The sequence below is a fragment of the Rhipicephalus microplus genome, chromosome 7 (assembly GCF_043290135.1).
Source record: "Rhipicephalus microplus isolate Deutch F79 chromosome 7, USDA_Rmic, whole genome shotgun sequence".
Taxonomy (NCBI): Eukaryota; Metazoa; Arthropoda; class Arachnida; order Ixodida; family Ixodidae; genus Rhipicephalus; species Rhipicephalus microplus.
Genome location: NC_134706.1, coordinates 162173796 through 162199667, shown reverse-complemented (window position 1 = coordinate 162199667; position 25872 = coordinate 162173796). Strand labels below are relative to the sequence as shown.

The 25872-nt window shown below is 49.5% G+C and overlaps 1 protein-coding gene across 2 annotated transcripts in view; it reads left to right on the top strand.

Annotated features, from left to right (window-relative positions):
* LOC142767122 (uncharacterized) overlaps positions 1–25872 on the top strand; it is a 336953-nt gene that overhangs the window by 246889 nt on the left and 64192 nt on the right. For both annotated transcript variants that reach the window (XM_075868347.1, XM_075868346.1), the window contains one exon: positions 25585–25758. In XM_075868347.1, the coding sequence (XP_075724462.1) occupies positions 25585–25758 (174 nt within the window). The remainder of the gene's footprint in view (positions 1–25584; positions 25759–25872) is intronic.

The following is a 25872-nucleotide window of genomic DNA, read 5'->3' as shown; positions in this document are numbered from 1 at the left end:
AACTGCAGCAGGTCCTTCACTTCCTCCTCAATGGCACCTTTGACAGTAAAAGGTAGCGGGTACTGTCGTACCTGTATGGGAGCCTCTGATGTAAGCTTCAACTCACAGTGAACAATGTCAGTCTTCCCAGGTACATCTGAGAAAACGTCTCTGAATTCTTTAAGAACCGCTGTGGCTTGCTGTCGTGCATCAGCGTTGAGCTCCGATGCTATGGTAACATTCAATCAGTCCTGTGTCTGTTCTAGTGTGATATGGGGCACTTCGTCGGACTGAACCTCGTCTGTGTCACTTGGCAACGTCGTGGTAACGCCTGCAACCGTTCGTTGGCTTAGTGGCTTGCGCTCCTCATACTTCTTTAACATGTTGATGTGAAAGAGCGTAACCTTGTGGCCCAGGTTTACTAGGTAATCCAGTTTGCTGCGTTTCTCATTAACAGGGAAGGGGCCCTTCCAGGAAAGCACCAGCTTGTTAGCATCGGCTGGTAGCAACACCAGCACCTGGTCACCAGGGACAAGTTCGCGCTGTCTCGCTTTCTTATCGTAGTACCCTTTCTGCAGCTTCTTCGCCTTCATCAATTCTTCGTGTGCGAGCGCACAGGTGCGTTCTAAACGTTGCCGCAGCTCCATCATATGCGTGTATGTCGTCTTGGTCTCGTCATCGGGGCAAAGGTTCGTCCAGAGCTCCTTGAGAACAGCCATTGGCCCTCGCAGGTATCTACCATCATCATCATCATCATCATCAGCCTGACTACGTCCACTGCAGGACAAAGGCCTCTCCCATGTTCCGCCAGTTAACCCGGTCCTGTGCTTGCTGCTGCCAATTTATACCCGCAAACTTCTTAATCTCATCTGCCCACCTAATCTTCTGTCTCCCCCTAACCCGCTTCCCTTCTCTGGGAATCCAGTCAGTTACCCTTAATGACCAGCGGTTATCCTGTCTACGCGCTACATGCCCTGCCCATGTCTATTTCTTCTTCTTGATTTCAGCTATGATATCTTTAACCCCCGTTTGTTCCCTAATCCATTCTGCTCTCTTCTTGTCTCTTAAGGTTACACCTACCATTTTTCTTTCCATTGCTCGCTGCGTCGTCCTCAATTTAAGCTGAACCCTCTTTGTAAGTCTCCAGGATTCTGCTCCGTAGCTAAGTACCGGCAAGATACAGCTGTTATATACCTTTCTCTTGAGGGATAGTGGCAATCTACCTGTCATAATTTGAGAGTGCTTGCCGAATGTGCTCCACCCCATCCTTATTCTTCTAGTTACTTCAATCTCATGGTTCGGCTCTGCGGTTATTACCTGCCCTAAGTAGACATAGTCTTTTACAACTTCAAGTGCACTATTACCTATCTCGAAGCGCTGCTCCTTGCCGAGGTTGTTATACATTACTTTCGTTTTCTGCAGATTAATTTTAAGACCCACCTTTCTGCTCTCCTTGTCTAACTCCGTAATCATGAGTTGCAATTCGTCCCCTGAGTTACTCAGCAATGCAATGTCATCGGCGAAGCGCAGGTTACTAAGGTATTCTCCATTGACTCTTATCCCTAACTGTTCCCATTCTAGGCTTCTCAAAACCTCCTGTAAGCACGCGGTAAATAGCAATGGGGAAATTGTGTCCCCCTGCCTTACACCCTTCTTGATTGGTATTCTGTTGCTTTCTTTATGAAGCACTATGGTAGCAGTTGATCCCCTGTAGATTTCTTCCAGAATGTTTATATATACTTCATCTACGCCCTGATTCCGCAGTGTTTGCATGACGGCTGATATTTCTACTGAATCAAACGCCTTCTCGTAATCTATGAAGGCTATGTATAGTGGTTGGTTATACTCTGAGCATTTCTCTATTACCTGATTGATAGTATGAATGTGGTCAATTGTTGAGTAGCCTGTTCGAAATCCTGCTTGTTCCTTTGGTTGATTGAATTCTAATGTTTTCTTTACTCTGTTAGCAATTACCTTTGTAAATAGCTTGTATACTACAGAGAGCAAGCTGATCGGCCTGTAATTCTTCAAGTCCTTGTCATCTCCTTTCTTATGTATTAAGATGATGTTAGCGTTCTTCCAAGACTCTGGTACTCTTCCCGTCAAGAGACACCTCGTAAACAGGGTGGCTAGTTTTTCTAACACTATCTGTCCTCCATCTTTCAGCAGATCTGATGTTACCTGATCCTCACCAGCAGCTTTGCCTCTTTGCATGCTCTCCAAAGCTTTTCTGACTTCTTCTATCATTACTGGTGGGGTGTAATCTGGGTTACTGCTAGTTCTTATAGTATTAAGGTCGTGGTTGTCTCGGCTACTGTACAGATCTCTGTAAAACTCCTCCGAATCAGGGTTACTGCTAGTTCTTATAGTATTAAGGTCGTGGTTGTCTCGGCTACTGTACAGATCTCTGTAAAACTCCTCCGCTATTTTAACTATCATATCCATATTGGTAGTTATTTTGCCTTCTTTGTCCCTTAGTGCATACATCCAACTTTTGCCTATCCCAAGTTTCCTCTTCAATGCTTTGACACTTCTTCCGTTTTTCAGAGCGTGTTCAATTCTCTCCATGTTATACCTTCTTACATCGCATACCTTACGTCTATTAATCAACTTCGAAAGCTCTGCCAGTTCTATTTTGTCTGTTGTACTTGACACTTTCATGATTTGACGCTTCTTAATTAGGTTCTTCGTTTCCTGGGAAAGCTTGCCAGTGTCCTGTCTTACTACCCTGCCTCCAACTTCCACTGCACACTCCGTAATGATACTCGTCAGATTATCATTCATTGTATCTACGCTAAGGTTGGTTTCCTCACTAAGAGCCAAGTACCTGTTCTGCAGCGACACTCTGAATTCCTGTACTTTCCCTCTCAGTGCTAGCTGATTGATTGGCTTCTTGCGTATCAGTTTCTGTCGTTCCTTCTTCAAGTCTAGGCGAATTCGAGACCGTACCATTCTATGGTCACTGCATCGTACCTTGCCAATCACTTCCACATCCTGCACGATTCCAGGATGTGCACTCATTATAAAGTCTATTTCGTTCTTATTTTCGCCATTAGGGCTCCTCCATGTCCACTTGCGGTTTTCTCGTTTTCGGTAGAAGGTATTCAAAATCCGTAAATTATTGCGTTCTGCGAATTCTACTAGGAGCTCTCCTCTGGCGTTTCTAGTACCGATACCATAATCTCCTACTGCCTGGTCTCCAGCCTGCTTCTTCCCTACCTTTGCATTAAAGTCGCCCATCACTATAGTATACTGTGTTTTTACCTTACTCATTGCCGATTCCACGTCTTCATAGAAGCTTTCAACTGAAGCGTCATCATGGCTGGATGTAGGCGCGTAAGCCTGTACTACCTTCATCTTGTATCTTTTATTCAGTTTAATTACGATACTTACCACCCTTTCATTAATGCTATAGTATTCCTCTATGTTGCCAGCTATGTTTCTGTGAATTAGGAACCCCACTCCCAGTTCTCTTCTGTCTGCCAAGCCCCTGTAGCAAAGGACGTGCCCATTCTGTAGCACCGTATAGGCCTCATCTGTCCTCCTAACCTCACTGAGCCCTATTATATCCCATTTAACACCCTCTAGCTCCTCGAATAGTACAGCTAGACTTCCCTCACTAGATAAGGTTCTAGCGTTAAACGTTGCCAAGTTCAGGTTCCAATGGCGGCCTGTCCGGATCCAGAGATTCTTAGCACCCTCTGCTGCATTGCAGATCTGACCGCCGCCGTGGTCAGTTGCTTCGCAGCTGCTGGGGACTGAGGGCCGTGAGTTATTTGACGTAAGCATGTGGGAGGTAGTGGCCAGATACTGCACCAGGGTGGCCAATCCTTCTCTGGTGAGGGAGTGCGTTTTCGGCGGTGTTTCCCGGAGAGGCCGCACCCCAGGCCACTTAATGCAGTTCCATCAACACGCGGATTTTTTTTGTTTTTTTTTTAATCCGGTTGGAAACTGCGCGGTACCGGGATTTGAACCACGGACCTCTTGCATGCGAGGCGGATGCTCTAACCACTACGCCATCGCCGCACCATATAATAATTCAAAAGGAGAGAATCCAGTGCTACATTGGGGAAGCTCTCGGTAGGCGAACAATAACGGACCAATGTAACGGTCCCAGGGTTTCGGACGCTCTTGACACATTCGCCCAATCATGCGTTTTAATGTCCCATTAAAACGTTCAATCAAACCATTGGCCATCGGATGGTATGGCATGGAGGCGGAAATGTTGTAGGCCCGTGTGCTCAGATTTGGGTGCACGTTAAAGAACCCCAGGTGGTCTAAATTTCCGGAGCCCTCTACTACGGCGTCTCTCATAATCATATATTGGTTTTGGGACGTTAAACCCCACATATCAATCAATCAATCGGATGGTATGGCGTAGTGGGCAGTTGTTTGAATGAAAGCAGTCGGCTGAATTCCTTCATAACTGCTGACATGAAAGACGTGCCGCAATCACTGATGATCTCTTTAGGTATGCCAACGCGAGAGAACATTTCCAGGAGACCTTCCGCAACATGTCTCGATTCAATGGAGGGAAGTGCTACCGCGTCGGGGTATCGCGTCGCAAAATCTATGATTGTCAGTACGTAGCGATTGCCCTTTTCAGATGTTGGTGACAATGGGCCGATAATATCAATGCCAACTCTCGTAAACGGTGTCTCGATGATAGGCGTGGTGCCCAAGGGAGCGCGTCCCACCAGGTGGCGCGGCACCATCCATTGACAGATGCCGCAAGATTTCACGAAGCGTTTTGTGTCGGATTGGACACCCGGCCAGTAGAACTCTTCAGTGAGCCTGCTTACTGTCTTCGTGATACCTTGATGGCCGGCTAAGATGCCTACGTGGGCTAGTTTCAGCACCACCTCACGCAACTGTCGTGGTACAACAAGTTGCTCCAAATTAGTTCCATCTGGCAAGTTGTGCTTGCGGAATAAGGTTCCGTCCCGAATGAAAAACACCGTTTCTCGATCGTTCGACATGATTTTCTTGCCAACCGCCTCGAAACACTTTCGCAAAGTTTTGTCATCCACTTGATATTTTTAAGCGCCTCACTTCCAACTTGTAAAGCAGGCAGAGTCATCACAGGTAAAGAAGTGTGCTTCGTTTCTCCTGCTTTTCCCTCGAGGACTTCTTCAGGTTGGGGCCACTTTTTCATGGCTTCATACGCTTCCTCCGCATTCGATCTTGGTTGGGTTGCATTAAAATTGCCAGATACATCCTGCTCACCATTGACAGCATTCCCTTTGCTAGAGTCTGTGCTTGGAGCACGCCTTGTTTCCACATGGCCATGGTCATGCTGTGGTGCTGACTCATTCATGGGTAACGTATCCGGCAATGCCGCACCCTTGATGTTGCCCAAAATTACGTCGTATAATGGGTCGGTCATACACTTAACGAGTACTTCCCCAGTAAACAATGTACATTGCAAAAGGACTTTTGCCTCTGGGAGGTATCGCACAGTACGGTCCAGTAAGTACACTGGGCTCGTCGTTCCCGTGAACTTCTCCTTCGGAACCAACGATTGTCGCACGACGACCGTGTTGCAGCCAGTGTCTCGAAGCACATGCACTGGTCTGTCCTCTAGAAACCCCTCCACAACAGGCATGTCAGCGACTCCAACGTTCGCGGATCGTCGACTTGATGTGGCATTGACGATGGGTATTGTTCCGCCGTCTTGGAGAACAATATAGCCACTCTTATGGTGTTCAAGTGTCAAGTCTTCGCGTTTTTCCGATAGCATACATGCAGCCTGGTCTTTGCCGAATTTTCTACCGGGGCATCTGTCACTGCTGTGTCCACTTTGTTTGCATACTCCGCATCAGCTGAAAGTATTCCCTTTCGTGCGGGACCAGCAGTCGGCTGCGCGATGGCCTGCCTTGTCACAAAGGAAACAGCGACTTGCAGGCTTCTCCGTCTTCTTCGCGGACTCCGGCTTGGACACCGAAGGTCCCGGATCCTTGGGAATCCGTTCTCTTCCTAAATTTGTGAGCGCCTGTGCTTCCATGAAGTTATCGGCAGTCTCGCAAAGCGAACTCAGGGTTTTGCAACTTCTCTCCTTGAGAAAGATCCTGAGAGCCGGAGAACAACCCTTCATGAATTGCTCACTTATCATCAGATCTCGCAGGCTAGCAAAGCTTGTCTCCGTTTTTCCCACTTCAAGCCAACGGTCAAAGTAGCCAGAAAGTCTTGCAGCATACTGCAGACCAGTCTCGTTTTCTTCGGGCTTCGCTTTACGAAATTTTTCGCGGTAGCCTTCCGCAGTATAGCGGAACCTCTGAAGAAGCGCCGCTTTCAGCTGATCATAATTCAGCACAGCTGTTGGATCTAACCGGCCTATGACTGTTAGCGCTTCTCCTGTCATGCATAGGCTAAGCGAAAGAGCCCACTTTTCACGCGGCCACCCTTGACACGTGGCGACCCGTTCAAATCGCTGCAGGTACGCGTCGAGGTCGTCCCGAGCCTCATTGAAGGGCGGAATCAGTTTATGAGGACTGCAGACCTCTGTTATTCCTCTGGCGCTCATGCTGGATCCTCCTTGTTCGTCAGCCACCATTGGCTGTACCTTGCTTGCGCTCTCCTGAAGTCGAAGCTTCAGTTCGAGGATCTTCAGCTCTTGTTCCTGCACCTTCTTCTGCTGCTCTAACAGCTTCTGCTGCCTCTCAGCGTTTTCTTTCGCGATCTCGCGCTCCCTAGCACGCTCATCTTGAGCTTCAACGCACTCTCGCTCAACCCACTTTCTGAGCTCCTCGTTCTCTAACCTTAGCTGTCGGTCAAGTGCAATAAATTTCTCCCTGTCCATGACAAAGGCTGCGTCTGAGTAATGGCTTTAGATTTTAATAAGCCATCCTGGCAGGCTCACCAATTGTGGTGGCTCTTGGGCCCTCAGACGCAGAAACCCAAGACAAGGACAAGAGAAACATTTATTGACTTCACACACAAAATTATCACAACACTGTGGCTATCTGTACAACACACTGGCTCCATAATTCAGTCATACAGTCCTTATGTCTACGCGCCCGCGAGTAACCCACGCGTCCTCACTACTCGGAAGTCTAATTCCGTCGGGTGCCACTCACGCTCCCGCTGAAGACGATGGCGTCGACGACGCAACCTCGCCACGGGAAGGTTGCCAAGTGCACGGGAGCTCACGAGCAGGCCATCAGCTGCTCGTGCTGGACCAGGCGGCCCCACGAAGCGGCCGACGCAACACCGAGGTCGCACCTTCAATTGGCGGTTGTGCCGGACCGGCTCCGACGTGGCACCGTGGCCACGATCTCGGTGACTGGTTGTGCCGGACCCAAGTCTGGACAGGATCAGCCGCTTGCCCTGGCCCGCACGCTCGTCCGCCACAGGAACAGCATGTCAGGCCCGGCCCGGAACCGCCACTCGCCTCAGGAACATGCCACGCTCGTCCCGGTTTGGTTGGTGACACCCGCTCGTTGGTTCGGTCCCCTGAGGCCCAACGCCTAGCACTCTTGCTAGCTGGCCGCGTTCTTCCTCTGCCCGTCGCTGTTCCGAAGCTCACGCGCTCACGTTCGTCTGACCCCGTGCACACTTTCGTCTTCGTCGGTTATTTTCCGCTGTCGGTTTCACTTCCAGTTTTGATTTTGGTTGTGAGAAGCACTCTTACCACAGAAAGCATCTTCCTGTTCGTCGCCGCAAACAAATGCAACGTCATCCCTCGTGAGACGAGTTAAAGGTGACGCAATGCGCGCAAAATTTGGAATAAATCGCCGATAATATGCACAGAGACCCATAAAACGCCTCACTGCCTTTTTATCTGATGGTGTTGGAAACTGTGCGACGGCGGCAACTTTTTCGGGGTCTGGACGAACTCCTGCGTAACTGACGACATGGCCAAGAAAGTGCAGTTCTTCAAAGCAGAAGTGACATTTCTCCGGCTTGAGCGTCAAGCCTGCGGCCCATATGGCCTGCAAGACCATTTGCAATCGTTCAAGGTGTTCGTCAAACGTTGTAGAAAACACAATTACGTCGTCAAGGTATACTAGGCAGGTTCTCCATTTAAGGCCAGAGAGAACGGTATCCATGAGACGCTGGAAAGTAGCAGGAGCGAAGCACAAGCCAAATGGTAAAACCTTAAATTCGTACAGTCCGTCTGACGTCGCGAAAGCGGTTTTTTCACGATCCCTGGGGTCTACTTCAATTTGCCAATATCAGCTGTTTAAGTCCATGGAAGAGAAGTAACGTGCGTTTCGAAGCCTGTCAATGGAATCATCTATGCGGGGAAGCTGTTACACGTCCTTTTTTGTAACCTGATTTAGCTTTCGATAGTCCACACAAACGCAGGCTGCCGTCCTTCTTTTTCACTAGAACAACATGTGATGCCCAGGGGCTTTTCGACGGTTGAATGACGTTGTCTTCAAGCATTTTTGTTACCTGCTGTTCTATCGCTTCTCGCTCTTTTGAAGCCACACGGTACGGATTTTGATGGATTGGTCTAGCCGTGTCCTCTGTGATGATTCGGTGCTTGGTCAAGGACGTCCGGCCAACTTTCAAGGTCGACGCAAAACAGTCGTGGAACTCGTCTAGCAGCACAAGCAGGCGTTCCCGCTGTTGCTGAGTTAAAGTAGGGCTGACGTCAAAGTTAGGTGCTAGGTGACGTGGGTCTTGTGCAGGTGTTGCTTCGAGTGCTGAAAAGCAGCCATGAACATCTGCGATCTCGTCGAAATGTGCCAACGTTGTGCCTTTTGGAAGGTGCCTTCGCTCGGAGGTGAAATTGGTCAACAGCAGGTTCGTTCGGCCGTTGGTGACATTGACTATTCCTCGTGCTACGGAAATCCCGAGAGTGAAAAGCAGTCAGGTTAGTTGGTCGGCGACTCCTTCACCGTCGAACGGTACGTCACATGCTACTGAAACGAGGATACATGATCGAGGTGGCACGACTATATTGTGGTCTTTGAGACGATAGGATTTGTGCTCTGGTGATGTAGGATCAGTCAGACGAGCACTCTCGTTAAATGAAACCACGCGGTCCGGGATGTTGATTATTGCGCCATGCTCCCTGAGAAAGTCCATTCCTATAAGTAAATCTTTGCAGCACTCTGGGAGAACAATGAAAGTCGCGACGAAAGAAGAATCTCCTATGCTGATTCTTGCTGTGCATCTTTCACTAGGGAGCAGCAATTGACCACCCGCTGTTCTTATGTGTGGTCCTGTCCATGGCGTTCTTACTTTTCTAAGATGATCAGCCAGCTTGCGACTTATTATGGAAAAATCAGCACCCGTATCGACTAAGGCCGTCACTTGCTCTCCGTCAATAATTACACTGAGGTCGGCGCTCACCATTTTGTCGTTGTTAATATTCGTCGGCGTCAAGCCGTTCTGTCGCGGCAGTACTGGGGACTTTTTATCGTCTTGCGGTCGGGCTGCGACCTTACCCCGAGAGGTCGCCGCCTTTAGTTTCCCTGGTAAGGGCTGGGTGACCTTGTTTCCCGAAGGTCAGCAAAAGTACGTCGATTCGGTGATGTCTGAGCAGGGGATGGAGAGCGTGACCTGTGGGCGGAATTGGGCTGGCGATGAGGAGGCGACTCGTGATAGGGAGACCACGTTGTTGAAGGTCCTCGAAAACCAGGGTCGTCATGGCGAACAATGTAGTCGTCATTGGCTCGGCGACCATCGTACCCTGGCCGAGACGGGCGAAGCGATGTGTCGCGGTACCAACAATAGCGAGCTATATGTCCGGCACCACCACAGTTGAAGCAGAGAGGGCGCCGATCGATGGTGCGCCAAGCGTCCGTTCTGCGAAATTGTGGGCGTCTTATGTCCTCTCGTGGTGGTGAGTAAGGCACGGCAAGTGGTGGCTGGTGGCATGGAGACATCGGAACATGGGCTGACGTCTGAAAGCCTCCTGAATGGTTGCGACGAAGGTGCGGCTGTAGGTGGCTGGTAGTATGATGTAATAGGTGGGATGGGTGGTGGTCGGCGGACAGCGTCGGCGTAACTCAGTAGACGCTGATCGCGATCGAGATCAGCTGCTGAAAAAGCGTGCCTAAGTTCGTCACGAACGACTGCGGCAACGGCGGTCACTGGTGTATCCACTGGAGGAGTCCAAAGCTTCTGAATTTCTTCGCGGACAATATCTCTGATAAGGTCACGTAGGGAGCCCTGATTGTCCAGAGTCACTGAAGCGGCGTTGATTGGAGTGGTAGTGGACGAGCGATCATATTGCCTCGATCTTTGGTGCAGAGCACGCTCAATGGCAGTGGCTTCTCTTATAAAATCGGCCACGGTAGTTGGGGCATTGCGCACAAGTCCAGCGAACAGTTGTTCTTTCACGCCGCGCATAAGGTAGCGCAACTTCTTCTCCTCGGACATGTTGGGATCAGCCCAACGACAGAGGCGCGTCACGTCTTCAGCAAACATTGCCACAGTTTCGTTAGGTTTTTGAAGCCTTAACTCGAGCAACGGCTGAGCCCGCTCTCGACGGTCGACGCTAGCAAAGGTGTCAATCAGCTGCTGACGAAAGTCGTCCCATGTGAATATACGGCCTTCTCGATTCTCAAGCCACGTGTGAGCGCTGTCATCGAGAGTGAAATACGTGCGGGCGAGCTTCTGTTGAGCATTCCACTGGTTGATGTCGGCAACGCGTTCGTAATGCTCAAGCCAATATTCAACATCTTCATGTGGGGCACCACTGAAGCGATCAGGCACAAGTGGCTGAACAAGTGTTACCTGGGCTGAATTGGAAACGGGACTGCCTTGTATCCCTTGGACCAACTGTGGCTGGCTAGCGGAGGCCATTGGTAGAGGTACGTAATGCCTGGTAGAATGTTCGTCGAAGGAGGTCAGCTCAGGAGATAGGCCTAGCAACCGCCGACTGAAGCGGTGCGCTGGTGTCGTAACAGCTGGCTGCGTGTCGGGGCTTGATAAACGGCTCCCAGATGGGGTGTTGAGCATCGGCAGGCTTGCTACCCAGCGCCTCCACCAGTGTCGCGGTTCAACGTAAGCAGTGCACCGAGACGTTGATTCCGAGAACCGACGGCGTGTGGTTTTATGCAGGAGCCAAGAGCAGGCGAGCAAAAACAAAAGCACGTCGTCTTCTTCAGTCCCTTTTTCACGAGGCTGTTGGCGCGCACGTCGTCTTCGTTCTTTGTTTCGGGCGCGGCATTATATATATATATATTGTGGCAAAGCCTTCGAACAGTGGGTCGTCCTCTCCAGCGCATTGTAGTGGGTCGCCCTTTTTAGCAAAAAGAAGAGAAGCTCGTGCATAGAGTCGGTACCCGCATTGACTGTCGCTGTCAATCATCATCGACAAGTGTCCGTCAATAAACGTCTCAACAATATATATATATATATATATATATATATATATATATATATATATATATATATATATATTGTAGTGGGGAAGAGGGAGAGAGACAGTATCTAGTTGGAGCAGCTGAAAGACGACTACGACAAAGTGCTGAGCTCGTGACAGTGACTGACGCCTCTTGAACCAGGCAGTTGGTTTTATTCAATAAGCCTCTTATCATTTGCTGGAGGTGCTGGGTAGTCTTCAAAGCTGGAACTACGAAGTCGCACCTTACCTCCAGTGCCAGAAATGCTGGAAGAACCCTCTACCCAAGGTACCTCGCAAGTTCCCACCGCTACATGTCCCGGCATGTGGCCACTGCGTCACCCACCGATCTTCAGCGGGAACTGACGGCCAAGACGTTGAGGAGTGGCTGGCTACTTACCACAAAGTGAGCGCAGCGACCAAGTGGGACGATGCGGCTAAGCTGACCTATGTAAGCTTTTACTTGTCCGGCGTCGCTAGTCTCTGGTTGCGCAATCACGAAGTCGACATTGCCAGCTGGGATTCATTCAAGGCCTCCTTTTCTCAAGTATTCGACCGCCCTGCTGTGCGAAAACTCCGCGCAGAACAACGACTTCGTGAGTGCACTCAACAGCCAGGAGAGACCTTTACCAGCTACATTGAAGATGTTGTTGACTTGTGCAAGCGGGTAAACCCAGCGATGCTCGAAGCCAACAAAATCAAACAAACCCTCAAGGGCATATGCGATGACGCATTTCAAATGTTGCTAGCCAAGACCCACAAACCATTGCCGAACTCGTCAGCTTGTGCCGGAGTTTTGACGAATTGCGCAAGCAACGCGCCCAAACAAGGCGCTCTCTGGAACGTGATTCGATCGTGGCCTTGACTCTCGGAGACCAGAACGACATGTTGGCTCGCATAAAGCAGTTCGTGCATGAGGAGGTCGCTCGGCAGCTCTCCAATTTATTGAGCGCGCCCGAGCCAGCACAAACGCATCCTTTGGCCCCAGATCATCTGGTCCCGGTAATAAGGCACGTCATACAAGATGAGGTAGCGGACGCTTTGCCTTTCGCTCGTTCACCTCCTCTGGAGGCCACACCCTTGACGTATGCGCAAGTCGTTGCAGCCAGAACACCTCGACAGCCCACTTATGCTACATCACCGATCCCTGTTCGGTCATCACTAGTTCCGTTCAGCAGGCCGATTGCAGCGTTTCCGAATCCGTGGCGCATCACAGCCAACCACCCGATTTGCTATTCTTGCGGTTACGCAGGACATCTGGGTCGCTTGTGCCGCCGCCGCCCTCTCCTTCAGAGTGACACCATGCAAAGATCGTCGCACGACTCTCGGCGCTTTAACAACACGGCACGTCAACAAGGATCCTCTTCCCCCGACCGCCCTCCCTCAGTCAGTCAGCGATCTCCATCTCCCCGATGTCGCTCCCTGTCGCCTGTGCGCCGTCGACCCTGCCCTTCAGACGCGGAAAACTAGTTGCCGCAGTTCCGGAGGCACGAACTGCGTCATCGTCGAAAGAATCAAGTCCTCGCATTTCTCCGACAAACCTCATCGACGTTATTGTGGATGGTTACCGTACCCTTGCGCTTGTGGACACTGGTGCTGCAATTTCAGTAATTGATTTAAAACTTTGCCGCCTGCTTCAGAAGGTCACCACGCGCCAAAGGGGTTGTCCCTCCGTACTGCCAGTGCTCATCATATTCGACCATCAGCTGCCTGTACCGCCCGCGTTCTCATCCAAGATGTTTTGTATACTGTTGAATTTCTTGTGCTACAGGCGTGTTCTCATGATGTGATCTCCGGCTGGGATTTTCTGTCTCGTAATCATGCGGTTATCGACTGTGCTCGTGCTGAAGCGGCCTTCTCTGCGTTGTGTGCCTCGTCTCCGGAATTTCCGTTGAACAAGCATACCACGGACTAGCGCAGCCTTTGTTCCCGTATCTTGTGCCGATGTGTCTAAGCCTGCAGTGTTGTTTACGCCTTCCCAAACACTTCAAAGTCGCCAGAGCCCCGCGTTGTCGTTTGCAGTTCTCGATATTTCCGCGGGCGCTACCAATTTGTTTGTCACAAATTCCTTGCCGTCTCCCACAACCTTGTGTCGCGGAGAATGTATTGGAACATTCGAAGACTTAGACGTTTCCTCCAACTTCGACCATGACAGTGAAAGTGATTCGCAGTTTAATGCGTTGACGCCACATGCCCATTCAATTGTCCCGAAACCAATAATTCGTTTGGCCCCTCAATGGATGACGAACTTGAAGAACCACACCGCGAAAAGCTTTTAGAACTTATTCACCAGTTTCGCGGCCCGTTCAATTGCCAGCAGACGTCCTTAGGCCGAATGCACACCGTTGTCCATCACATTAACACCGGCTCCCAAGCGCCTTTGTGACAGCGTCCCTACCGTGTATCTCCTATTGAGCGTCGTGTGATCACCGAGCAAGTGACCGACATGCTTCAACGTGGCGTAATTTGGCCGTCCAGCAGTCCCTAGTCTTCACCTGTGGTACTTGTGAGTAAAAAAAGAAGGCTCAATTCGTTTTTGCGTCGATTACCAACGTTTAAACAAAGTCACGATTAAAGACGTATACTCTTTGCCGCACATCGATGATGCCCTGGACTGCTTGCAAGGCACTGAATTCTTCTCATCACTAGACCTATGGTCCGGTTATTGGCAGGTCCCCATGGCACCATCAGATCGTCCAAAAACTGCTTTTGTGACGCCCGATGGGCTATACGAATTTAATGTAATGCCCTTCGGCCTTTGTAATGCGCCAGCCACATTTGAAAGGATGATGGATAGCGACTTGCGTGGGCTAAAATGGAAGACATGCCTATGCTACCTGGATGATGTCGTTGTTTTCTCCCCTGATTTCGACAGCCACCTCCATGGTATCAGCGAAGTCTTGAGCTGCCTCACGAGCGCAGACCTTCAACTAAACATCAAGGAGTGCCACTTTGGAGCTCGAAAGCTCACAATACTTGGTCACGTTGTCTCAAAACAGGACGTCCTCCCAGACCCAGAGAAGCTTTGTGCTGTCGCTGAGTTCCCGAAGCCTGCGACCGTGAAAGCGCTTCGAAGCTTTGTCGGACTATGCTCGTACTTTCGCCGCTTTGTGAAGAACTTTGCTTCGATAATCGCACCACTGACACAGCTGATTTCTGGCGATGTACACCTCTCTGATTGGTCGCCAGTATGCGATGATGCTTTTGCAACATTACGCCATCTCCTTACTTCACCACCTATTTTACGCCACTTCGACCCTACTGCTCCAACCGAGGTGCACACGGAGGAAGGTGGCATAGAACTTGGCGCTGTCTTTGAGCCTGGCTTCTCGGAGTATGTAGTTGCGTATGCCAGTCGCACCCTAACCAAGGGAGAGCACAAATACTCGGTTTCCGAAAAGGAATGTTTGGCCATTGTTTGGGCATTACAAAAATTTCGTCCTAACTTATATGGACGCCCACGTGGTGTAGTTACAGATCACCATTCACTCTGTTGGCTCGCTTTATTGAAGGATCCTTCGGGTGGGCTTGGACTTTGGGCGCTATGTTTACAGGAATTTGATATTCACGTCATTTACCACTCAGGCCGCAAGCACACCGACGCAGATGCTCTTTTTCGTTCGCCCCTTCCTTCAGCCGTTGCATCTGTTTCCTTCGCCGAAGCTACCATCGGCAGCATTGATACCGCTGACATGCCTTCGGAACAACGCAAGGACCCTTGGATAGCCTCGCTCATCGACGTTCTCTCCTCGTCTTCGGTGACACCACGCCAGCGTCTACCTTGTGCACTACGTCGGCAAATTCCAATTATTCAATACGGGATGCCATGTTGTACCGTCGCAACTATCAGCCGGATGGTAAGAAATGGCTTCTTGTTATACCTCGCCATTTGCGCTCCAACATGTGCGCGTACTTCCACGCAGACCCTCAAAACGCACACACTGGCGTTTTCAAAACATACGACCGGCTTCGTCAGCGATTTTTCTCGAGGGGAATGTACTCGTACGTTCGCAAGTACATACGCTCCTGCACTGAGTGTCAGCGACGGAAAACAACTTGTCATGCCTCTGGCGAATTACAACCATTGCCGTGTCCAGCTCGGCCGTTTGATAGAATGGCGTCGACCTCTACGGCCCAATACCTTGTACTCCTGCGGATAATCGCTGGATTATTGTGGCCGTTGACCACCTAACCCGTTACGCTGAAACCGCCGCTCTGCCAGCCGCTGCTGCTCGTGATGTCGCCTTGTTCATCTTGGGTAGCTTTGTCCTTCGCCATGGCACGCCACGTGAGCTGCTTAGTGACCGCGGGCGTGCGTTTCTATCGCAAGTCGTCCAGGAGCTTCTCAGTGAGTGCAATATTATTCATCGCACCATTACAAGCTATCACCCACAAACGGTTTGACAGAGCGCTTTAACCACACGCTCGGGGATATGCTTTCTATGTACATATCCTCCGACCATTCTAATTGGGACTTGGTGCTCCCTTTCGTGAAGTATGCGTATAATACGGCCACGCAAGCAACTACTGGGTTTTCACCTTTTTTTCTACTGTACGGACGTGAGCCCTCTTCTACGCTTGACACGACACTTACTTACCGCCCAGATGCTTCAGAATACCGCCCAGCCTCCGAACTTGTTCAGTGTGCCGAAGAGGGCCGCCAATTAGCGCGTTCATTTACGTCCGTCGCACAAGGTCTCTAAAAAGAACGACTTTACCAATACAAGCCTGCTCACAGCTTTCCCGTAGGCGAATTTGTATGGCTTCCGGTTCCATTCCAGTCCCCCGGCCTTTCCCGAAAGTTTGCACCCAAGTACAATGGTCCATACCGCATCGTTCAATGCACGTCACTGGTCAACTACGTCGTCGAACCAGTCACACCTGCCGAGGACAGATGATGCCGTGGTCGTGAGACAGTCCACACCAGCCGATTAAAACCTTACTATGATCCCCTTGTGCTTGCTTCGCCGTGAGTCACTAGGATGGCTCCTCTTCACCACCGGGGCAAATGTAGTGGGGAAGAGGGAGACAGACAGTATCTAGTTGAAGCACCTGAAAGATGACTACGACGAAGAGCAGAGCTCGTGACAGTGACTGACGCCTCTTGAACCAGGCAGTTGGTTTTATTCAATAAACCCCCTTATAATATATATATATATATATATGTATATATATATATATATATATATATATATATATATATATATATATATCAGACGTCAGACACTTTCGCAAAAATAAAAGTCTCCAAAGACGCTCCCTGCGCCTGCAATTACACCGACTGCAATACCACAGAAAACGCCGAGAAAGACGTGGAAGCACTGCTTGCACACCGCAAGCACTTAGGCACTCCGTCACAGTCTGTCGAAAAGCACGCAAGCAAGAAGCAATGGGATTGCACCATTCACGGCGAAAAATACAACCCCGACGACATCCAACCTGCTGATGCAACAAGACTTTCCAACTTTGCTCAGCCCGAACAAGAGTTCTAGTCTTATTGTCAGTATAAACGTGTAACCCGCACTGTCCGGAACGCAGCAGTCGGCCTCGTCCACCAGAGTTGTTATGGAATTCACCGGACTGCTCCCTCGGTCTTGAAGATTTGAAGAGACTGTGGAACTCCGGTGGGACGTGAAACTGTGAATTTGGGCAGTATTTTGTTTATTCTCTTCTTAAATTTGTTCTAGATTGTAACCAGTGCCATCTTTCGGGGGGAGCGGGAATCATGTGACGTATGAAGGCATAGTAGGAGAAGCCGAGGAAGAGGAAGTGCCTTGAAAAAAACATGGCGTATGAGCCAGGCCGCGTCTCCCAGTCATCATAGCGTCACACACACACATACACACACACACACACACACACACACATATATATATATATATATATATATATATATATATATATATATATATATATAGTTCTTCGAAGGTCTCAGGTTTGGATCCTGCCTACGGCAAGTTATCTTTTCATCCCCTTTTCTTTCTTCTCATTTACATCACAACTGGCCTAATAACTTCCCCTATACTTTCCTTGGCATTGTCTGTCAGATCTCATGAATATTGTGTAAAACACGAAAAACAAGCCATTAAGTGTAGACTTGTTTCCCTAATATATATATATATATATATATATATATATATATATATATATATATATATATATATATATATATATATATATATATATATATATATATTTATTTATTTATTTATTTATTTATTTATTTATGCAGAAGAATAACTTCGGTTGCCGCAAGGTTATAAATATGAAAGTAGATGCGCTTCCACATAACAACTGTTTATTGTGCCGACGTTTCGACAGGAACCCTGTCTTTTTCAAGGCATAATACTATTTACACATGTTCCGTGCCTTTTTTTATATCCTGTCGAGACAGGAGGGGAGGGGTCATTTGAGAGAGAGAGAGAGAGAAAAAAAAAGAAGAAACAGCGAAACCGGAGGACAAACATTAAATAAAATATAGAAAATCTAGGAGAAGAAGCAAGACCGACATGGCGTAATTAGAAAGGAGCACCATTTCAAAAGAGTAGGGCAGAGGTAGATGAGGAATGTCATCATTGTCAACAATACCTCCCCCGCACCCACACTTCCCCAAGTGGGCAGGGAGCCGCCGTTTTTGTATTTTGCCTTTCCGTGTAGTCCGCTGGCGGCTCGTTCCTCTTTGAAGTGTATGACAAGTTAATGGGGAGGGCTTAAGCGCTTTAAGTGCATGCTGGTGGCGTCGGGAGGAGCGAAAAAGCCGGTGAATGAGGCACTGCCATCGATATTCATTATATGCATTGGCTCCTTGTCAGTGAAGGAACAGAATGTGCGTTAAAAAATAAAGAAGGAGAAAAAAACCAGGGGGGGAGACTGTACGACATCCAAAACAGTCACCACACAGTTGCGGCTCACTGGGAAGACATGCGCGCATGCACGAAAAAGTTAACGAAACAACCTAGCTGTCAGCTCCTTGTCAGTGAAGGAACAGAGTGTGCGTTGCAACTTAAAGAAGAGAAAGAAAAAGGAAAAAAAGAAGGGGGGGGGGGGGGGACAGTACGACATCCGGGACCACTTATCTGTGCGTTCCAGCTGTGCTTGATGAGGCAAATCATTTCTATGTTGTCAGATGCATAGGCCAAAAGCTTTGTTAGCGGGTAATATTATTGTCGTAATGAAACCGGGCTGATTAGAGAGAAGCGTTTGCGTCTTTTAGCGGTCGCAACGCAGACAGAGTGCCTGGGTGTTCATTTATTCCGTATTTTATCGTGTTAAATTTGTAGATAAAATAAGATTCCCGTTGTTCCCGTTTTCTGATTGTTCGAAAGTTGTTTTCTAGTAGTGTAACCCTGATGTCATCAAAGCTGTGGTCTTTTAATGTGCAGTGTTTTGAAAGTGGAAGGCCTGGCAGAGATCGTACATGTGCCCGATGGTTGTTGAATCTAATTCTAAACGGAGTGTCTGTCTGGCCCACGTATTGCTTGTTACATACCCCACATTCCAGGAGGTATATGACGTTGTCTGAGTCACAGTCTAGTGCACCTCTTATCCTGTGCTTAAAATCCGAGTGGGTGCTTTTCGCCACTGTCGTTGTCTGCATGTGTTTGCATACCCTGCATCTGCTTTTTCCGCAAGGGTGACACCCAACTTTTTCGTGCATGCGCGCATGTCTTCCCAGTGAGCCGCAACTGTGTGGTGACTGTCTCGGATGTCGTACAGTCTCCCCCCTCCCCCCCCCCCTGGTTTTTTTTCTCCTTCTTTATTTTTTAACGCACATTCTGTTCCTTCACTGACAAGGAGCCAATGCATATAATGAATATCGATGGCGGTGCCTCATTCACCGGCTTTTTCGCTCCTCCCGACGCCACCAGCATGCACTTAAAGCGCTTAAGCCCTCCCCATTAACTTGTCATACACTTCAAAGAGGAACGAGCCGCCAGCGGACTACACGGAAAGGTGAAATACAAAAACGGTGGCTCCCTGCCCACTTGGGGAAGTGTGGGTGCGGGGGAGGTAATGTTGACAATGATGACATTCCTCATCTACCTCTGCCCTACTCTGTTGAAATGCTGCTCTTTTCAAATACGCCGTGTCGGTCTTGCTTCTTCTCCTAGATTTTCTATATTTTATTTAATGTTTGTCCTCCCGTTTCGCTGTTTCTTCTTTTTTTTCTCTCTCTCTCTCAATTAACCCCTCCCCTCCTGTCTCGACAGGATATAAAAAAGGCACGGAACATGTGTAAATAGTATTATGCCTTGAAAAAGACAGGGTTCCTGTCGAAACGTCGGCACAATAAACAGTTGTTATGTGAAAGCGCATCTACTTTATATATATATATATATATATATATATATATATATATATATATATATATGTGTGTGTGTGTGTGTGTGTGTGTGTGTGTGTGTGTGTGTGTGTGTGTGTGTGTGTGTGTGTGTGTGTGTGTGTGTGTCACACTGACGAATGCTGGCCCACCAGCCGAAACGTATGGGATTAATAAAAGTGTTTCCTCGTTAGTCGTGCTTTTTCGCTTCCGTTATATATATATATATATATATATATATATATATATATATATGACTTTGACAAAGTCTAGTCCACCACCAGAGGAAACGTTAGTAAAAATATTATTACGAGGCAGTGGGCATGGCTCCGCCCCGTGGTAGACAAAAGAAGCAGTGGATTCGGCGCGCGAGATCCTAGCATCCCTGAGGTGTCATACCTACGTGTAAATATTTCAAATACACTCCTTTCTCTCTTCCGTGTACTTGTGATCCCCGTAACAAATTGTAGGACGTGCTGGGTCACGAAGCGCCATACAACGGAGCTCCACAGTGGTCGTCAAATTGGAGTTTCCGTGATGGAACACGGGCCACCTCTCCATCGTCCTCGGTGACGCCTGTACCATCCACGGCAACGCCTCCACCGGCCCCACCCCCACCCACGTACGTGCTGACGCATCCGAAACATCCAGGAACGTTTCGCGGTACGGACGAAGTTGATGTTGACGACTGCATAGCCGACTACGAACGTACCACTGCGCTCAACCGGTATGACCCGACTCTCATGCTGGCTAACGTGTTATTCTACCTGAAAGGCACGGACAAAGTCTGGTACGAGAACCACGAGGAGGGGATCGGCAGTTGAGATACGTTCAAGGAGAAGCTTCGCGACTTATTTGGGAAGCCCATCGGTCAAAAGGCGGTTGCAAAAAAAAGAGCTGTCTATACGTGCTAAGACGTCCACAGAGCCGTATATCTCGTATGTAGAGGACGTGCTGGCTCTATGTCGTAAAGTCGACAACGACATGGTCGGATTTGGATAAGGTTGGCCACGTCCTCAAGGGGATAGCGGACGATGCGTTCAACCTGCTAAGTGCCAGAACTGCGTGACCGTCGACGAAATTATTCTGGAATGCCGGCGTTTTTAACAGGCCAAAAGCAGGCGTATTTCAAGATCTTTCACTCGACTGCCAAACACCGCTGCGACGTCTTTCTGCGAAGATGGACTGACCTCTCATCGGCAGTCTTCACCGGCGTCTGAAGTTACGCGAATCGTCCGGCGGGAAATCGAAGCAATTACACCTGCTCTTTCCAGCAACGGTCACGTCGATTCGCAAGTACCTCAGGTTTGCTTGGTACAGTTGATTGTGCGGGGAGAACTCAGCAATTTAGGCCTTGATGTCTGCGCCATCGCTCAGTCTCAACCAATTGGCTTCCGTTCAAGGTCGCCGCCTCACCCCTGGTCACCGCCTCAGGAACGGTCTTTTCCACGCTCTCGCAATCCGGCCGAATGGCGAAAGGCGGATGATCGCCCGATCTGCTTTAACTGCCACCGCATAGGGCACGTCGCACGATATTGCCACAACCATTGGTCTTCGTCCCGAACACAGTATAACACTGCTCACCCAGCCGACAGCTACTGCCTTTTCCAGCCTCCTGTGTCGATCCTCGACAGCTACCGCCGCCTTCCACCCTTCGATGCCCCTAATACGCAGCACATCCGCTCACCGTCACCTCGACATCATCAGTCTCGTTCGCCGCCTGCACGTCGCCCGTCGTCTCCTTCTCCTCTACGACGATGCACGACCACCCCGCTCAATTCTCATCAGGGAAACTAAGCGGTGCAGCTCTCAGAGGTGAAGCTGCATCCTCGATACCGACCTCAAATCCTCTCCTTGTACTGCCGACACGACGAAGTTTGATCGACATAGACGTTGACAGCCTGACTGTTTCTGCGCTTATTGACACCGGGGCGCATATTTCTGTGATGAGTGCCCGACTTCGTCGTCACCAGTAGAAAGTTCTCACACCGGCTGCTTCTGGCATTATTCGTGTCGCCGACGGAAGAACTCTTGCCATCATAGGAATGTGCACAGCACGCATCACAATCACCGATCATCCCACATCTGTTCTCTTTGCAGTTATTGAGCAGTGCCCCAATGACCTGATTCTTGGATTGGATTTCTTGTCCACTCATGCTGCTCTCATCGACTGTGCAACCGGCGTTCTCCAACTTGAACTGCCTCGACTTGGGGCTGTGCCGTCCTCACTGTCACACCGATTGTGCGCTGTTGATTATGTTCGGCTGTCACCGCAAGCCACCACGTTTGTGGCCTTAACGATATCACCAGCTCTTCCTGACAGTGGCTACATAGTGTCTCCATTAGTGGATGTGCTCTTGGCGCGAAGAGTTGCTGTGCCGCATACCATCGTGACTATTGTGGACAAGTACGTTCAGCTTTCGCTTCTGAACTTTAGCAGTTAGACCCAAGTTCTCCCGCAAGGCATTTCGTAAGGCCAGGTTTCCCGACTTGATGCATGTAACATTGTGGCATTAGACCCTGAAGACTGCTCGTCCCCTATTGCAGCCAGCCGAGCAAACGCACCTACCAATGAAATCACGATGGTGAATGCCCCTGATCTTCTGCCCTTTCAGGCTGCGCAACTCCGCCACGTTCTGACCACCTACCTAGATATTTTCGACATCGATGAGCGCCCTTTAGGTCAAACGTCCATCGTGCGTCTTCAAATACATACCGGCGATGCTAGTGCTGTTAGATGGCGACCATATCCTGTTTCCCAGTCCGAACGCCAGGTCATGCAACGAGAAGTCGAGAAGATGCTCTCCAAAAGAGTCATAGAGGTATTTTCAAGTTCATGGGCGTCACCTATTGTTTTAGTCAAAAAGAAGGATGGCAGTTAGAGATTTTGCGTTGACTACCGTGCCTTGAACAAGATAACGCGCAAAGACGTATATCCTCTGCCACGAATCGACGACGCCCTTTACTGCCTTCATGGCGTGCGGTACTTCTCATCTATAGATCTGCGTTCGCGCTATTGGCAAATTTCTGTCGACGACTTAGACCGCGACAAAACTGCCTTTGTCACACCGCACGGCCTTTATCAGTTCAAGGTTATGCCTTTTGGGCTGTGCAACGCCCCGGCCACGTTCGAACGCATGATGGACTCTTTCCTCCGTGGTTATAAATGGTCCATCTGCCTTTGCTACCTCGACGATGTGGTTGTTTTTTCTCCAACATTTGAAAGCCACCTAACTCGTCTGTCGACCATTCCAGCCGTTTTTCGACGAGTGAGACTCCAGCTGAACTCGAAGAAGTGCAATTTCGGCCGACGATAAATCACGGTACTTGGTTATCGTGTAAGTGCTGCTGGCATCCAACCGAACCCTAACAAGATAAGCGCTGTCAAGAACTTTCCTCTTCCTTCACCCACCAAAGATGTTCGTTGTTTTGTGGGCTTATGCTCGTACTTCCGACGTTTATTACGCAATTTCGCTACAATTGCACGATCACTGACTGACAACCTCAAAAAGAATGCACCCTTCTCGTGGGGCCAAGACCAAGCAGCTGCATTTTCCACGCTGATCCAGCTGCTCACTTCACCACCAATATTGGCTTACTTCGGCCCGTCCACGACGACTGAAGTTCGCACAGACGCCAGTGCTCATGGCATCGGCACCGTCCTCGCTGAACACCAAAGGGGCCAAACGCGTGTTATTGCGTATGCCAGCCGCCTTCTCTCCACATCTGAGCGAAACTATTCGATAACGGAGCACGAGTGTTTTGCGTTTGTCTGGGCTGTAGCGAAATTTCGCCCCTACTTGTATGGCCGGGAGTTTTCAGTTATTACGGACCACCACGCTCTGTGTTGGTTGTCGTCGCCCAAGGACCCAACTGGTCGCCTAGGTCGCTAGGCTCTACGTCTCCAGGAGTATAACTTCAACGTAAGTTATAAGTCTGGCAGGTTACACCATGATGCCGATTGTCTCGCGCGTTATCCGGTGCACCCTGCTAGCCTCGCCGTCCATGAGAGTGATTCTTTTGTGCTCGCCATATCTGATTTGCGTGACATCGGCACGGAGCAGCACCGGGACGCAACCCTCAAGGCGGTCATTGAGCGAGTATGAAGCCTGATGGCCTGGACCTTTTGTTAGTTACCCCCCGACACCTGCGTGCCATCATTCTTCAACATCTGCATGACGCTCTGACGGCAGGACACCTGGGTTTTTCGAGCACATATCACTGCGTGCGGTAACGGTTTTTTTTGGCCTGGCCTGTAAAATTTGTGCGCCGCTATGTCACTGCTTGCGAGCGCTTCCAGCGTCGCAAACGTCCTGCTCTCCGTAAGGCTGGCCTGCTCCAACCTATCGACATTCCCCCGGAACCATTCTTCCGCATCGTCCTCGACTTGCTTGGACCTTTCCCAACGTCCATGTCAGGCAACAAATGGATCGCTGCCGCAACTGACTATGCGACCAGATATGCTATAACTCGTGCCTTGCCAAGTAGCTGCGCTACAGACGTTGCAGACTTTCTTCTGAATGACGTCATTCTGCGGCATGGGGCTCCGCGCCAGCTTCTGACGGATCGTGGCCGCTGCTTCCTCGCAAAAGTTATCGACGAAATCCTCCGTAGCTGCTCTACCGAACATCACCTTACTACTGCCTACCATCCCCAGACCAATGGTCTCACAGAGCGCCTCAACGGAACTCTTACAGACATGTTGTCCATGTACGTATCTGCTGATCACCGTGACTGGGACGCAATGCTCCCCTATGTTAAGTTTGCGTACAATTCATCGAGGCATGACACCACCAGCTATTCTCCGTTCTTTCTTGTGTACGGCCGCAACCCTGCCTTGTCATTCGACACACTACTTCCTTCTGATACTACCAAACCAACGGTTTATGCTCAGGACGTTGCTTCTCGAGCCCGCGTCGCTCGCCAAATCGCGCACACTAGGCTCACTGTTTCTCAGGCCTCACAAAACGTCCGCTACGATGACTCGCACCACGACGTTGACTACCCTGCTGGCTCTCTCATCCTAGTTTAGACGCCGCATCGGCGTGAAGGCTTGTGCGAGAAGCTCCTTCCACGATACACCGGGCCCTACAAAGTTCTCCGCAAGGTCACTGACGTCATACCTACCTGTATATATTGCAAATGCACTCCTTTCACTCTTTCATGCATTTGTAATCCCCGTAACAATATCTAGTGCCAAACTAATGAAGAGATAGACAGACAGACAGACAGACAGACAGACAGACAGACAGGCAGGCAGGCAGGCGGGCGGGCGGGCGGGCGGGCGGGCGGGCGGGCGGGCGGGCGGGCGGGCGGGCGGGCGGGCGGGCGGGCGGGCGGACGGACGGACGGACGGACGGACGGACGGACGGACGGACGGACAGACAGACAGACAGACAGACAGACAGACAGACAGACAGACAGACAGACAGACAGACAGACAGACAGACAGACAGACAGACAGACAGACAGACAGACAGACAGACAGACAGACAGACAGACAGACAGACAGACAGACAGACAGACAGACAGACAGACAGACAGATAGATAGATAGATAGATAGATAGATAGATAGATAGATAGATAGATAGATAGATAGATAGATAGATAGATAGATAGATAGATAGATAGATAGATAGATAGATAGATAGATAGGACGATGAACTCACTATCAAAGCCCGTTTTTGCAAGGTGTTTAGGCGTTTCTGTATTCATCGTCGAGCCAACTTTTAATTGGGGTACGCGTTTCAGATGACTAAATCATGACTATGAGTAGAAGGACAGCGCTAAAATAGCACGATGAATAACGACGATAGCATGAAGCTGTTGCAGTTTTTCTTCTTTCTCTTTTGTCTGTGTCATTTCTTCAATTTCTCTATTGTTTTATTCATGCAACACATGTTTCTGGTACAAGCCAGAAAGTGTTACGAAACACGGTGCTGCCACATCGAAGAAAAAACATTTTCTTGTTCTGCGTTGCAGTCCACTGCTGCGTATAGCTTAATGGAATTCAAGATGAAAACAGCGAATTTCCGAGGCCTAATATCCGTGACCATGAAGGGCCGGTGGACGGTGCCCCAGTCCAAAGACAAGGTGGAATTCTTCGAACCTTGCGTTTCGAACCCGAACAGCAACTCCTTCGGAAGGTACACTGAGGTGAGTGAGCAGACAAAGATTGCAATTTAACATGAAGAGCTTAACCACTACTGGTAAACATAGCAAAATAGTCGCAAAACTTAGCTTCGCGATGCGCTTGCAGTTGGGAAACGA